The 15,420-nt window shown below is 43.0% G+C and overlaps 2 protein-coding genes across 2 annotated transcripts; both read left to right on the top strand.

Moving 5' to 3' along the window:
• The first annotated feature begins 6,360 nt into the window (after window positions 1-6,360).
• Window positions 6,361-7,679, top strand: LOC123116248 (zinc finger protein 8). Its single transcript, XM_044537230.1, has one exon. It carries the CDS (start codon window positions 6,581-6,583, stop codon window positions 7,493-7,495), a length of 915 nt encoding a protein of 304 aa, XP_044393165.1. The 5' UTR covers window positions 6,361-6,580; the 3' UTR covers window positions 7,496-7,679.
• Window positions 7,680-14,451: 6,772 nt separating this feature from the next.
• On the top strand, window positions 14,452-15,148 carry LOC123116249 (uncharacterized). The gene has a single exon (XM_044537231.1). It carries the CDS (start codon window positions 14,559-14,561, stop codon window positions 14,949-14,951), a length of 393 nt encoding a protein of 130 aa, XP_044393166.1. The 5' UTR covers window positions 14,452-14,558; the 3' UTR covers window positions 14,952-15,148.
• The last annotated feature ends 272 nt before the right edge of the window (window positions 15,149-15,420 follow it).

Genomic DNA, 15,420 nt, shown 5'->3' on the forward strand with positions numbered 1-15,420 from the left:
TAGTGCTCTTTTGCGCCTTCCAAAGTGTCAAACCTCATGCCCACATGAGGCTCCTTCGGTTGTGACCAAGCCTCTTCATCATTTTCAGCACCAAAGCCTGTCAAACCATTACCAACAGTCACACTTGTATCACCCGCGGCATCCGTGCCATCAAGGGTATGGCCATCAGTCTTAGATTCTTGCGCTGCAGGTGCTTGCTCATCTGTCTCCACTGTTTTTGCCACAGGAGTTGTGGCATTTTGCACTATATGAGGAGTAGGAGAATCACCGGTTAACTCAGGATTTTGAGCAGCCTGTTGTGTAGAGTTCACTGGATCACCAATATCCATATCATCTGGTTCCTCATTTAGGTCAATCATCTTTTTTACAGCATGTGCAACATTTAAACCAGAAAAACCAAAGCTAGTTAGTTTGATGTCAATCAAGTAAGAAACTAAACCCAGGCAATCACAACTGAATGATAAGATAGCATTTTTTGTTGTTGTAAGAATGACTTCAACATAGAACATTTTTTGTTGTTGCTGAAAATCACAAACTGAATGATAAGACAGCATCTTCTTTTGAGCATCTATTTTTTGATTGTATCATAATTTTTACTAACCTTTTATCATTTTAAAATGCAGGCAACTCATACATATGCATGGTTTTCAAGGATCTCAAGGGGGAAGCAAGCTAGATGCCAGAGAATAGACATTTTTTTGGAGTGTTTTCAGCATGGATTTCACACCAAAAAACAGAGAGAGCAGCAGCATGTTTTGTGTCAGAAAAAACTTAAGAATAGCAGCAGTCATGGGCAACATATGTTTGTCCCTTTTTATGTTCAGTACTTTGTTTTTCTCTTAAAGTTTGTACTGGGAGCAACTTTGGTTATCACTGTCTTTGTGTAGTCGCTTTTCCAAGCAATCTGTTTGTCGAGGTCGTGAATTGTTTCTTCGTGCTGCAACTGATACATCCATTTTATAGTAGTTCTATAGGAAATTTCTTTTGCCATTTATTTTTTGCAGGATCAAAATAGCAATATATGTTGCATCCACCCGCATTGTTCCCCGCCAATTGCAAGATCACAACAACAACAACTGTTGTACGATCATGCAACCTACACCTTATTGGAAAGGTAAATTAAACCTCACTTTTTTTTGTCACTAGTGAATAAAAGTACCAACGATAAACCATTTGTAGTAGATTTTAGCTTTTATACATCACTTGCTTCTTCACAATAGCTTTCTTGCCTACCTCTTTATTCCAAGTTGCTTTTCCATCAGCCATGAGTTGCATGTTTTTCACAGTATTACTTGCCTAGTGTTCATTTTTTTTACAAGCTGATAATGCAAGCAATGATTTTTTTTGCCTAGGTTTACAATGCAAGTTGCTGCAGACAATATTTTTTTTGCCTAACTTCATACAGGTTACGATGCAAGTTACTTTCTACAACCCATCAACCATCAGCCATGATGTTCATCCTTTTTTTTCTACTTGACACATGCTTACAATCAGCAGAAGCAGGCAGATGATTCAATAATCAACACAGGGTTAAAAATCGTTCATATGAAAACAGGACGAAACACAGATGGAGAAAATCAAGAAGCAGCTCCATTTTTTTCTACAGAAGATGCTGGAGAGGGCTGGGGCTTGGGGAAGGTGAGCAGATCTACAGCTTTTTACCTCTGAACTTGCCTGCTTCTGCTGCTTCTAGATGTGTTTAGATCAACAGTTTCATGGACGCCGTCCGTATTGCAGGCTTGAAGCTTTTGAGATCTGAGCAGGATGAACCTTGCCTCTTTCTTGGGGGAGAAGAAGATGTCTCTCTTTTGGGACGGCTGGAAGGGAATAGGAGGGGAGGAGAGGTGGGGATGGAGAAAAGTAGGATGGAAAAGAATCACGTGAGTCGGGGTGGTGGAGCAGGTTGTGATTGCGGGGGAACGTCCCCTTTCTGATCGAGGGGGGACAGAAACTTACCTTTTCGGGGCCTATCAGGGCAGGCCGCCAGGAAACGCTAGGGAGCACACGGCTGCTCCCTAGACGCGTCCTTAGTTAAAATATGTCAAAATGTAATGAATTTGGTCTCACTTAAATGAAAATCATTGTGTTTGCATGAAAATCGTCCAATTTATTTAAATTCACTTTGAAATGTATGCAGACACGGTTGAATAACCGGCTTCCGTATCACTGTCCACGAACAAAGACGCAGTGCCCGTTTTAGTAGCCCGCGTAGGAGATGCCCGTAACAATTCGACAATTCACCATACTCCAATCAAACCATGGACTTATAGAGGATGCACTTGGTATGGATGTAGCGTCTGCATCCTGCTGCCGCTATTAGGTAGGTATCTATGAACGGTATTTAGTATGTTAGTTGTCGGTCGTCGGGGTAGCTACATACACATGCGTCCAACCTGCTGTGTGACGCAGCAGTTCTTGCTGACAATTTGCACGCGCATGATAACTACGCATACCAAGGTTTTAAATAGTATCACGATTCATTATCATGGTGTGCTCCCCAACCCTTAACACATGCACAACTCTATGTCAGCTTTCAATACAAGCCCAGTGGAGATAACCGATCCAGTTGTAGTTTTGCTTGTGCTCCCAGACATCACGAACGTAGAGTTGAAGCCCTCAATTCATTCACCTAACTGTTTGTTGTATTCATACAGCACTGTTACATAGTAGTAAGTCACATATGTTTGCCACTTCATTTTATTTTCATTCTCACAATTATCCACATCATCAACCTGCCATCTCATGCATGTAGGCGCTACGCATTGATCGTTGTGATTCGGATTAAAGGGTGAAATAGGGAGTGGAGAAAATTCGTGAAAAAAAAGAGGGAGTGGAGAAGGTGGAACATGCACAAAATTATTGGTTGGACGATTCATCCATAGCTAAATATATTTTTTTCTCGAATAAGCAAAGTGTGTGTCATTGCATTGATAGGAGAAAAGAGTTACAAGCTAGAGCCAGTCACACACTAGAATTATGGCTAGACTAGCAAAAGCAAAGATACAAGTATCGTTCAAGGTGGTTCAAAAATGAAAACGCGTAGCCCCTTCGCCCCTGCCGAAGCCCACATCTTAGCTTCCGCAAGGGCAGCTCGGGTAGCTTCGACAGTAGAGGGTCGCTCGTTGTCGAAAGTGCAAGCATTCCTATGCTTCTAGAGGGTCCAGGCCACGATCATCCCAAGGGAGGCAGTACCTTTGCGAAGAGAAGCCGAGGCTGACGGTGTGGATGCTTGCCACCAATCAAAGAAGGGCTCGTCACCTTCCCGGATGCTGGCGGTTAGCCGAAGCTTAGGGAACACATTGTGCCAGACCAAGCGGGGGAAGGGGCAGCCGATCAGGAGGTGTTGCATGGACTCAGTAGCTTGATCGCAGAACACACAAGCAGGGTTGTGTGGCAGGTCGTGGCATCCCAGCCTCTCGTTGGTCCAACATCGGTCTTGTAGGGTCAACCATATGAAGAATTTGACGCTGAGAGGGGCCCAAGTATTCCATGCAAGTGCTGCCCGTGGAGATGTGGTGGAGCCTAGGTATAGGGCTTCGTAGCAAGACTTTGCTGAATAGAGGCCCTTAGCCGTCCAGCGCCATTGTAGACTGTCCGACTGATCAAAGAGGGCGATTGGGAGCACATGCCTCCAGAGCTCAATGTATTGGATCGTGGCCAGGGTTCCCAAGGCGCCCACGATGTCTTGAACCTAGGCTCAGCCCTGGAGTCCATCGCTAAAAATTGAACCAATCTTTTTTGCACAAGAGGTTTTGGAGATGGTTCTAACAAAGGAGAAGTATAAAGTATTGATCCGACTTGGGACAATCAATATTTTCATCAAATGCTTGAATTCAACTTATTGCCAAATCCTTCAAATCATTATGTTGTTAACGGAACACAATTTGTGTTTGGGGTGCAGAAATATTCCATAGCTACAAGTCTATGAGTTTGCCCGTAGGAATTCATGAGGAATCGTCTTGTTACAAGGTGGAGATTGAGAAGCTATAAGGAGAGATTGCATATGAATTAACATAACTAGATGATATCCCACATTTTGATGCGGCTATTTGTTGCAATATGTTTTAGTGAGATTTGGTTATTTGAAATATGAATATTTAACATAATACTCCCTCCGTCCCAAAATTCTTGTCTTAGATTTATCTAAATACGAATGTATCAAGTCACATTTTAGTATTAGATACATCCGTATCTAGACAAATCTAAGACAATAATTTTGGGACGGAGGGAGTACTATAAGAACTGAAACTGAAAATACATATGCTTTTTATATTCAATTATTGTATAGTTGTAAAGATGCATATATTTCATGCATGGTTGCATGTTCAAGTGAGCCTTTTCTCATACATGGTTGCATGTTGTGGTTGCATTGCTTGCATTTGAAAAAATGGGTTAGTGGAGATCACCTAGTAAGTTGTATATAACCATATAGGAATTACTTTATGTCATTTTAGAATGTGATACATGTTCAGAGTTCATATAATTTTCTTTTTCACCAGCATTAAAAAGTTTAACCTGCCAAGTGAGATTAGACCTTGCAACCACTCATTAATCCTTTATTTCTTCTTTTTTTTCACCTAATTAGATGGACTCACCATTTAGTACGGCAACGGTGGTTATTCCGAGTAGGGAATGAAACATCGCGATATAAAAAAATTCCAAGGACAAGCCAAATACAACGGATATACGCGTGCGCGCCCACATCCACACACACCCACACCCGCCCACCCGCCCAACCACACACACACACACACACACACACACACACACACTCACATTCACACACGCATTCACTCACTCACACAATGCTCAGTGAAGATTGGACTCGTGGAGCATGGGGATTACGACAAAGTCGCCACAAGACAATGCATTATGATGAAACATATATGGCCTCATACTAGGAAAAATATGCCTTGGGATCAAGGGTTTATTCCTAAAAGGTCTAGGGGTCCAACCAACTCAGTAGCCGCCCGGCGCCGACGGTTGGTTCTTCCAGTAGTGATTTTTCAAAAAAAAAGTCTCGAATACACACAGCCTGCGTATCAAATATTATAGATAGAAAAATGGGACAGAGCCCAGTCCATTGTAATGGTTTGCACCATGATGAAATATTTCTGCACCCCAAACACAAATTGAATTCTTGTGTGTTAAAAGAACACAATTAAGTGATTTTTCAATGAAATATACGCCATGATGGAGTACCATTTGAAGTACCACTTGGCGATTGAATTCTTTTAGCACACGAGGTGATACAAATACAGCTAAACAATGCAAGTGAGTTAATACATCAGTTTCAATGTCAAAGGTTTCAATGTCAAAGTGTTTTTCCCCAAGGACTTTTGTGTACATTTCATATGAATTTTAGAATTCACTCAAACCTCTTGAAGGGAATCATTTGTTTCCCCCGTAGTGCAATCAAACAAACAAAAATAATGAAGGATCCAAATGGGCATGACATTGCAATTCCGTGCTTTTCCTATTCCTCCGTATTTAGAATCCTGCAAATCAAAGAGCCCTGAAAACCCCAACCTTTTACTTCCAAAAGCTATAACTCTCTACTTTTTTTCACAAAAATATAAAACATCGGTACAAGTTCCAATTGGGGGGGGGGGGGGGGGGGGTTAATTTATTTTAAATTTTAAATATCAATGAAGTATTTTTTGGTATTTTAATTGATGGAAATATTTATAATTTTGAAGCTTTAAAAGGAACTTCTTTTTATATCTGGTTTTTGAATGAGAAGTGTGAGACACATATAGGTGACATGTTTCTAAGACCAGGCTAAAGTGAGTTAGGGATTGGTTCATGTTAGTATTTTACCCAAATTAAGGTGATGGGTAGAATTTATCCACTTTTAAAATTCTCGACGATAATATGTACACTCACCCGATAGTTGAGGGTTAAAACACACACTTGTCCTAAGAGGGCATTGGTTTGGTTGAACCAGTCGAAAAGTTGACTAGAAAATGGGGGTGCATCTTAGCAAAGCTAGTTTATCCGAAGGAGGATAAGGTCAGATCACGCGGTGGCCAGAGACGAATTCAGAATTTAAATTTTGATGATTTATGCCTTAAATTGTAGTTTTATTTATTTATCACTCGCTTCTTTTTGTTTGGCATCGTGATGTATCATATTCAAATTGGTTTTTAGATTGGTGCAGCACATAAATACAGATCCGCCGCGAAAACGACAACAAATATTTATTCGAGCATAGCATGGAAATAGAGATATTACATAAGATGCACATAACATGGTTCAACCAATATTACATCTCCAATGTGACCAACAACACAAAAACATTAAACAGTTTCGTTGTCAACCCTACCTCAAAACTGGTCCCGTTCCACCCCACCCGAAGTTAACCCCTCCAACAAGATGGCCCATACATCAACGCAGCTCCCTAGCTCCGCAGCTCCATCGATCCCAACATATTACCATCGCGCAACAGTATAGGAAGACCAAGAGAAGAATCCCCTGTAGCTGCAGCGCTACCTAGCGCCCCTTCCATCCCTAGCGCACGACACGGCTGGCGACACTGCTTACCCTAGCTAGGAGGAGTGAGGCCAGCTCGCGCTCTCCCATGGCCATGAGCGAGCAAGATGGGCAGCACGCCACGAACAGCCTTCCCGGAGATGCGGCGAACGGCGCCGTCGACATCGACTCCTTCTCGCAGCTCCCGTTCGTGCGGCCCAAGCCGCCCCCGGCGATGGAGGCCGGCGGGTCGAGCCCCACGTCGTCCATCCGTCTCTTCGGCTTCGACTTTCCACCCGACGGCGCGGCCTCCTCCGTCACCGACGGCGATGCTGCCGCTGTCAGCTCCACTGCTCCCGGCCAGGCAGCGGCGGCGGCGTCGGCGTCGGCGTCGGCGTCGGCCGGTGCAAGTGGCGGCAGCGGTGGTCGCAAGTTCGAGTGCCACTACTGCTGCCGGAACTTCCCGACGTCGCAGGCGCTGGGAGGACACCAGAACGCGCACAAGAGGGAGCGGCAGCACGCGAAGCGCGCGCAGTTCCAGAGCGCCATGGCCATGCAAGGTCACTACCCCGCCCACGCGTACCCCGCCTTCGGCAGCGGCTACCACCACCGCTTCGTCGCCGGGCCGCCGCACATGGGCCGCTACGAGCCGCCGCCGCACTACCCCTCGTGGTCCAACCACCACCACCTGGCGCCCACCATGCCAGCGGCGGTGCCCAGGTACTACGGCAGCGGCCCCGGCTCCGTGTCCCAGCCGATCAACGGCAGCCCGGTGCCGGCGTCGGCGCTCTGGCGGGTCCCGGGCGTCAGCGTGGCGACACCAGCAGCGCCGCGGCAAGAGCGGCCAACGCCCTTGACTCTTGCCGGGCGTGACGACATGGCGGTGGCGTGGGAAAGAAGAGGACAAGCCGGCTCGGCGTCGTCGGCGTCATCAGCATCGTCGTCTTCGCAGCATGAGGCCGCGCGCCACGGGGGAGAAGCCGCGGAGAACAGGGCAAACGTGAGCCTGGATCTCACCCTGTAATTCTCCAAGAACGGCGCGGTTGATTAATTAGCTGGTTCGTGAAGACCAAGAACGAAGGTTAATTCTTTTTTTTCTCTAGCTCGTGAATTCGTTTAGCTCGATCGATCAGCGGAGAGATTCTTTTTCCTTGGGTGTCAATTTTTGCAGTGTTTTCTTTCTCCTACTAGAGTACGTACTCATTCGTCCTGCTCTTCTCGCATCGCTTTAGATTGCTTTGTAAGGAAAAACGGAGGGGAAATAAATGGAACGAAAGGGAAAATGGGGAGTGTTGTCATTTTCATTTTCATATTCTTGAGCACATTTTCCAGCATTTTTAATCTTCTTTCCAATTCGCATCGATAAGTATATATGGACTGATGCATATGTCTGTCCTAGCACTAATTTTCTGGTGCGTCTGTCCGTCCATTCAAACCAAAAGTTGCCCTTTTTTCCTCTAGGGACTTGTCTCCATCCTCGAAATGCTATTCAGTTTTTGCCACTTTAGCTGACAGTTATCCTTATCATTTGCTTTTTGGAGTAGTGCCAGCATGCAGCGCTGCGGCAGCTGCTAGTAGCACCTAGCGGTTGCTGACAACATTTACTCCGAGGGTTTGCCCAAAGACGCAAGGCCAGCCTAACGAATGTCCATGCGCTGCTTACCACTTGAATGATTCTTGCCTGCAAATTGACCATGCATGCATTTCCCAGCTACCGAATTGATTGTCTCCACAGCGTCGAACTGTTCTCGGCATCCGAAAGTGGGTGCTCCTTGGATTCAAGATTTAGGATCCATCTGTGGATTCTATCTCCTTTTGGCAACATAATGCAGACTAGTGTGTGTTGCCCACGGAAACTGTACTAGGCAGTGATGCATATGCACAAATCTGAGCGGGCACTCCCAACATGCACAGCAGTAACAGCACCTGCCCATGCACATCGTCTATGCCTGCATCCGCGCATGAATGTGACACGTGCATCCACCAGTCCTTGTATTTCCTTAACCTACTCGCTATGATATACACACACATAAAGTTTTTTAAAAAAATACTGTATCACATATACTCGCTCCGTTCCTAAATGTAAGTCTTTGTAGAGATTTTACTATGAACTACATACGAAGCAAAATGGATGAATCTACACTTTAAAATGCATCTATATACATCCGTATGTGATTCATAGTGAAATCTCTACAAAGACTTATATTTAGGAACAGAGGTTGTACAAATGACTCAAGTATGTTTCTCGATTTCAACTTTTGTGAAAATCGTATTTCATTTGCGAGCTGCAGAAAATAACAGATCGAAACACTCTTACATGCGAGATAATGCACTTTTTTCCTTTACCAAGACCACAAATAAATTATTTTCCACATACTTTCCCTGGTACATACCAAACTCAATACAGTACATATATTTTCATACTCCCAAGAGCGGAAAATCCACTTCCCTGCCTTATTGCTTATTTTGTTTTCTGTGACTTCCTTTTCTCACTTGCATGCAAACTAGGACTCTTATGTACTCCCTCCGTCCCATAATGTAAGACGTTTTTTTGACACTTGTGTAGTGTCAAAAAAGTCTGACATTATGAGACGGAGAGAGTAGTAATTTTGTTTTCAAGCTTACTTTCATGTTCCTAGGTGTACATGCACAATGAACAAACACATAGATTGTACTCCCTTTTTTTTAGTTTTCATTATGGACTACATACAGATGTATATAGTCGTATTTTAGAGTGTACATTTTCACTCATTTTGCTCCGTATGTAGATTTCATTGGAATCTCTAAAAGGGCTTATATTTAGGAACGGGTGGGGTAGTAGGTAACGGAAAGAGACACATAAATTACGCCATCATTTTTGTTTGCATATTTTGGAGATGAATGATGAATACTAGGAACTAGCAAGGAATGAATAACAAAAACAACATACACTACATTGGTGTAAAGAATCAAAAACTATATTTTCGAATCTCAGTTAATTTTGAAAAGATCTAAATGTATATATGTAGAATTCCGGATGTATGATATGTACATACAAAATATATTGATACACATTTCAATATGTGACCCAGAAATAGAGTTACCATTCGTATTTGTGCACGAAATTTTCTTCCATATATAACTTCCAAATTAATATATTTTCAATGAAAATTTAAAAATGAAGGATAAACCTACATATATATTGTTGGAAAACCATTTGGATTTATGTGGAAAAAAAGCAACTACGATTTCGGCTCTCTCGTGGAAAACTATATGTATTTTATTAAATATAATATGGGGCTATGTGGAGCCCGGGACGAAAATTAAGACACTAGGAATTAATGGACATCGATGTTCATAGATGAAATATCACATTTCTATTTGCCCAAAACAAACATCAATGATGTGACATGACTGCTAAATTAGGTACCAGGTGGAACATAAAAAAAACTCCAACTTCAAAATTATCATCCAGCATATATTGTATTTGTTGTTTAAAAAACATATTGTATTTATGGTTGATTATGGTACCACGTCTTTTTAAATGGGTTGGACAAATTTGGCTATATACTTTCAGCAAAAGATGTTTAAATTGTGCTCTCACTAAGAGAAAAAATAAAAGATATATCCAATTGTGTAGTTTTTTACCATCATTTAGGTGCATTTATATAAAATGAATTTATTTTGCAAAGAGAGCCTTGGCTCAGTGGTTGGGCATTGCGGTTGTGCAGCCTAGCGACCCGAGTTCAATTCCTAGAATTGACAGGTGATGCACAAGAGTTTTCCCCCGTTTATTGAGGATCAAGCTTGGTGTGTGGTGGAACCTATCATCAAGAACTATCTTGATACTCATTTAAAAAAAATCTGAGGACCATGTATCTCTTGGTACTCATACTAAAATGGCCGTATGGATCCCTGATTGGTGCAGAGGCTGGGAAGTGAAAATCTCTCCCATTTTTTTGCAAAGAGAGCCTTGGCTCAGTGGTTGGGCATGCGGTTGTGCAGCCTAGCGACCCGAGTTCAATTCCTAGAATTGATAGGTGATGCACAGGGGTTTTCCCCTATTTATTGAGGATCAAGCTTGGTGTATGGTGAAACCTATCATCAAGAAATATCTTGATACTCATTTAAAAAAATTCTGAGGACCATGTTTATCTTGGTACTCATACTAAAATGACCGTATGCATCCCTGATTGGTGCAGAGGCCGGGAAGTGAAAATCTCTCCCATTTTAAAGTCTTACTGTTGTATTGATTTTGTAAGATCTTATGAGAATAATTAATAAAGTGGCCATACATCGCCCAGATGCAGAGGCCGGGGGTCATCCTCCTTTTTAAAAAAAAACTCATGACCGCATCAATTTAACGAGACAAAAGTACACAAGCAAACACAGTTTAATCATAAGTGAAAATGTATGAATATCATAGGTGTGGGCACAATTAGAAACAAGATTGTCATCCATGGTAGGTAAACACCTCTGGCTACTGCTTAATTTACATGCAAACCAGACACCACTGCCACCAACTCACGACTCACATTTCTCGCAGAAATACTAAGAATGAAATCAATGCATGTGTAATACTATAACCTACAATGGAGAAAAGACATTCTTGTTGTGAATGGCCATGCCAATCATTCTTGCATAGTAAACAAGAAAGTGCTACCATTCTGACAAAGATTTGATCTTAATTTATCTTCAACTTCATGCAACTAGTTATCAAACATGCATATTGAAGCACTCCTAGGGGATAGAAATTAAAGGGCACCTAGACCATGGACCCATGCAATAATAGTGAAAATACGGTGCTTAACTGAAGCTTTTCGAACATGATGGCATCTTTTTTACCGCTTAATTTACATGCTAGTCGAGCACAACATAGGTTGGCAATCAAGTTGACCATTCAAAATCTTGATAAAATAACCCCAGACAAAAATATTGTTGCTTATACGTGACTGTCCTTGTTGTTGAAGTGAAAACAAAAAACATGGGTAGGGGGTGAATATCCATCGGTGGATTTGTTTGACAGTTTGTGATGCTAGCAATTGTCACAATTGGGATTGTTAACAAAACCATGCAACAGATCGACATGCACCCTAGAGAACCAGACTTGACCGCGAGCCCCTATCGAGCGAGGTGTAATCATGTTGTGGAGTGGACCTCAAGTACCTTTTAGATGCTCGGCAATGTGTCGCCGGCCAATTCATCGACACGAGACAAGCTATCCTTGTGATGTTTGTAGTTTGATCTCGTAGCTTGGAAGAAATTTCATTCAACCCAATTACCTAAGTTTTTATTTTTGAGAAAAGATTGTACCCCTTTATTGATCAAATAATAAAAGTATTCTTGATACAAATTTCGTCAGGAGGATCTATCGGCAGACATGTCAGACAATACCATTTATAAGACAAGATCGAACCAACCTGTGCACTTCTTTGTTTGAGGTCCTCCCTTCATGACAGAACATGGTAACTTTAAACTCATCTTTTCTAGCCCGTATTTCATCGACAATCTGAACATAAAGGGGTCTAGACTCGTCGTGGTGGGTGTTAATCACCCGAATGAAGACCTGATTGCCTAAGTGGGTTATCTCAAGGAATCCTTAGTTAAATATTGCCTTTAGTGAGAGCACTTTGTGCTTTGACATGAAATGAAATGAAAGATGGCCACCCAAACCCTCGGAGCGTTAGGCCGGCCCATGAGCTGACGTTGCCTAGAAATGAGAAGAGGGCTAGGTCATTCTACAGGCATGTCTATACCTCACTTCAAGTTAGTGTGAGGGAAGACTCACTGAAGGGGAGGTCGAGATGGGTCGGCCCATACACGCAGGATGCTACAACCTCTTCTTTCCTTTTGTTTTCACATTTTCTCTTTTCATTTTTCGCTTTATTTTTTACTTTTGTTTATACTTTAAAATATTCTCAATATATATTACAAAAAATGTTAAATGAAAAATGTTAAATGCGTATAGAAAAAATGTTTATCACGTATACAAAAATGTATACAAAAAAATGTTTATGAAAAATTGGACTATGTATTTACAAAATGTTAATCAAGAGTTCCAAAAAAAATATTGAACAAGTTTTGATTTTTTTAATCAAGTATTTGAACATTTTAAATGTGTATAAAAATATTGACCATGTATTTAAAAAGTAAGAAAAAATGTGACCATGTATATATTTTTTTAATCAAGCATTTTAAAAATTTATGAAAAATTATGTTTAAAATGTTAAATGTGTACAAAAAATATTGACCATGTATTAAAAATTTATAAAAAAACTTTGATAATGTATATAAAATACTAATCAAGTACTCCCTCCGTCCGGAAATACTTGTCATCAAAATCGACAAAAAGGGATGTATCTAGAACTAAAATACATCTACATACATCTCCTTTTATTCATTGTGATGACAAGTATTTCCGGACGGACGGAGGGAGTATTTAAAAATGTTGAGCAGTATTTGAAAAATATTAATAAAGCATTTTGAAAAATTTAAATGTGTGTAGAAAAAATATTGACCATGTATTAAAAATGTTAATAGTTTCATTTGGAATATGTTAATAAAGCATTTAAAAAATTAAAAATATATAGAAAAAATGTTGATTATGTATTAAAAATGTTAATCTCGTATGTTAATCAAGGATTTGAAAAATGTTGAAAACATGCGTCTAAAAAAGAAAATTGACCATGTATTCAAAAATGTATATTTGTACTTGAAAATGCTAAACATGTATTAGATATATTCCAAAAATATGTATAGAGAAACAGTGAAAACCCAAAAGAAAACAAAAGAAAACTGATGAAAACATGGAAATAAATAAGCAAAACCGAAAAAAATGAAGACAAAAAAGAAAGAAAAGAAAAAATCTTGTGAAAAAGAAAAATAAACGAAGAAAACCCAAAGAAAACACAAAGAAAAAAGAAAGAAAAGGAAAAGCAGAGAAAGAAACGGAAAAAACCGCAGAAAAAACAATAAAAAACAGCAACAAGAAACCCCCCGAAAAACCAGTGGGCAACCGGTTCTTTTCTCCATCTATGACGCGACCTACTAGCATGACCCTTCAGGCGAGTCTTCCATCGGGCTCGCTCTAAGCGAGATATAGCCTTTGCGTTATTCTACGTCATGAATGAGTCTTGGCCTGTTCTGTCTGCGTGGGCTTAGTTCTCTCCGAGAAGATGGCCCGTTCTCCTGCCGGTTCCTCTCATTTTCATCTCCCTGAAACGAATCCCCTAAAAAAAAAACTCCTTGAAACGAATCAGTAGTGCAGCACCATCCCTCAAAAAAAAAAACAGTGGAGCAGCACTCGCAAGCACCCCTTCAGTCGATCAGATCATGTCCGAAGCATAAGTGCAAAAAAGGGATGCGACGAGAGATAACTTGCCACACGTGACCATCACGCAGGGAGCAGGACAGTGGTCGATCCGTACGTACGTGTTGCCCGTAGTAATAATAAATAAATACTATAGCTCTGCAGTGGACTGTCCTAGATCTTGTTATCTTTCGCCATGGCCAGTGATATGATACACAGGAACACGACTGCTAGAAGACATACCTGCTGTGTTGTATCCACTTAAGATGGGCTTTCTTAACCACTAACGACGCAGAGGCCGCAGATCTTGGCAGAGCTCAAGGGGACACCGGCTCAGATAACAAATGTGCAGATCCCGTCGACGCTGCACCGGCCAGCGCACCCTCCGCCCCACGGCGCACGCTCCCCCCACTGCGCCAACCGTCACCGGCCGGTGGCCCCTGTGCTGCACGGGCGCGCTTTACTTAGCCCCGACGCGCCGGGGATCGGGCTAAGCAAAGCGCTCGCGTCGCGGAGCCCACGTGCGTGCGTGCCGACATGCCGCGTCAGCCGCTCCAGGGCCGGCCGGTCCGCCGGAACGTGCTCCGTGCCGGGGCGGCTGCTCCGATTGGCCGGCGCGCTCGCCACGTGTCGCCCCGGGTTCGTCTATAAATAAGCGCCCGCTCGGTCGTCCACTCTCCAACTCTCTCCATCGTCGAATCCCAAAGCTTCCGCCTCTCTCAAAACCTCAAAAACCACCTGCAGATCATCCCCTCAGTTCTATCGATCAAGAAGCCGTAGTAGGTGAGGCCAGTGACCTATGGGGAACTCGTACAGCAACGGCGGCTCGTCGTCGGGGCACCTGCAGGCGCCGGAGCTGCCGCTGCACCTCTGCTTCTTCCTACTCGTGCTGTTCGTCTTCCTCGGCTTCTCCTGGTACATGAGCTACGAGTCAGTGGCGGAGACCTTCGCCGACCAGGGCAAGCTCCTGCTCATGGTGTCCCCGCTCGCGCTGCTCCTCGCGGTGCGGCTGCTGTCGGGAGGCGACGGCGACGGGCGGCGCGTCGACCAGCTGATGTCCATGTCGATGCCGGAGAGGGACTCCATCCACCGCGCCGGGGGGTCGCCGTGGGGCGTCGGGCTCCTGCTCGTGCTGCTCATCGTCATGGTCTCCTACCAGTCCAACTTCCGGGAGAGGTGGTTCGCACTCTAGTGTCATAGTCACCGGATGATGACTGATTTCCATCGGAACCGAGATCGGGACATTGAGCAAATGAGCATGTACCTGTGTAACCCGAAACATGTGCATGGCTACGCGCAAGCACCCGTGTAACCCGAACTAAGGCCATTTCTAACACATCCCAATAAGCAAAGGAGGATACGGTGGAATAAAGAACGCATTTGGTTGCATGTATACCAGGCCCGCGTGGAAAAAACCTAGGTTCACGGTCAGGTCAGCATGGCACGGAATTTAAAGTGCCTCTGGGCATGGCTAGCTGGGCACGCAAAGATCGGCATTTGCTTACTAGCCAGGCTGGGCTGAGCCACAGCTAGCGCCAGCTATGTACCTGCTTCTTCTTCCACCTCCACTAACCTCCTTCCTAATCTCCTTTTTCCCTTCTTCCTTCTAATCTATACAACGGTAAAAGATGCACATCGATATTGCGGTTTCATTTTTGCGA

This window comes from Triticum aestivum, chromosome 5B, assembly GCF_018294505.1.
Source record: "Triticum aestivum cultivar Chinese Spring chromosome 5B, IWGSC CS RefSeq v2.1, whole genome shotgun sequence".
Lineage (NCBI taxonomy): Eukaryota > Viridiplantae > Streptophyta > Magnoliopsida > Poales > Poaceae > Triticum > Triticum aestivum.

Coding starts and splice junctions, on each gene's coding strand:
- LOC123116248 (XM_044537230.1), top strand. CDS start 6,581: ATGGCCATGAGCGAGCAAGATGGGCAGCACGCCACGAACAGCCTTCCC.
- LOC123116249 (XM_044537231.1), top strand. CDS start 14,559: ATGGGGAACTCGTACAGCAACGGCGGCTCGTCGTCGGGGCACCTGCAG.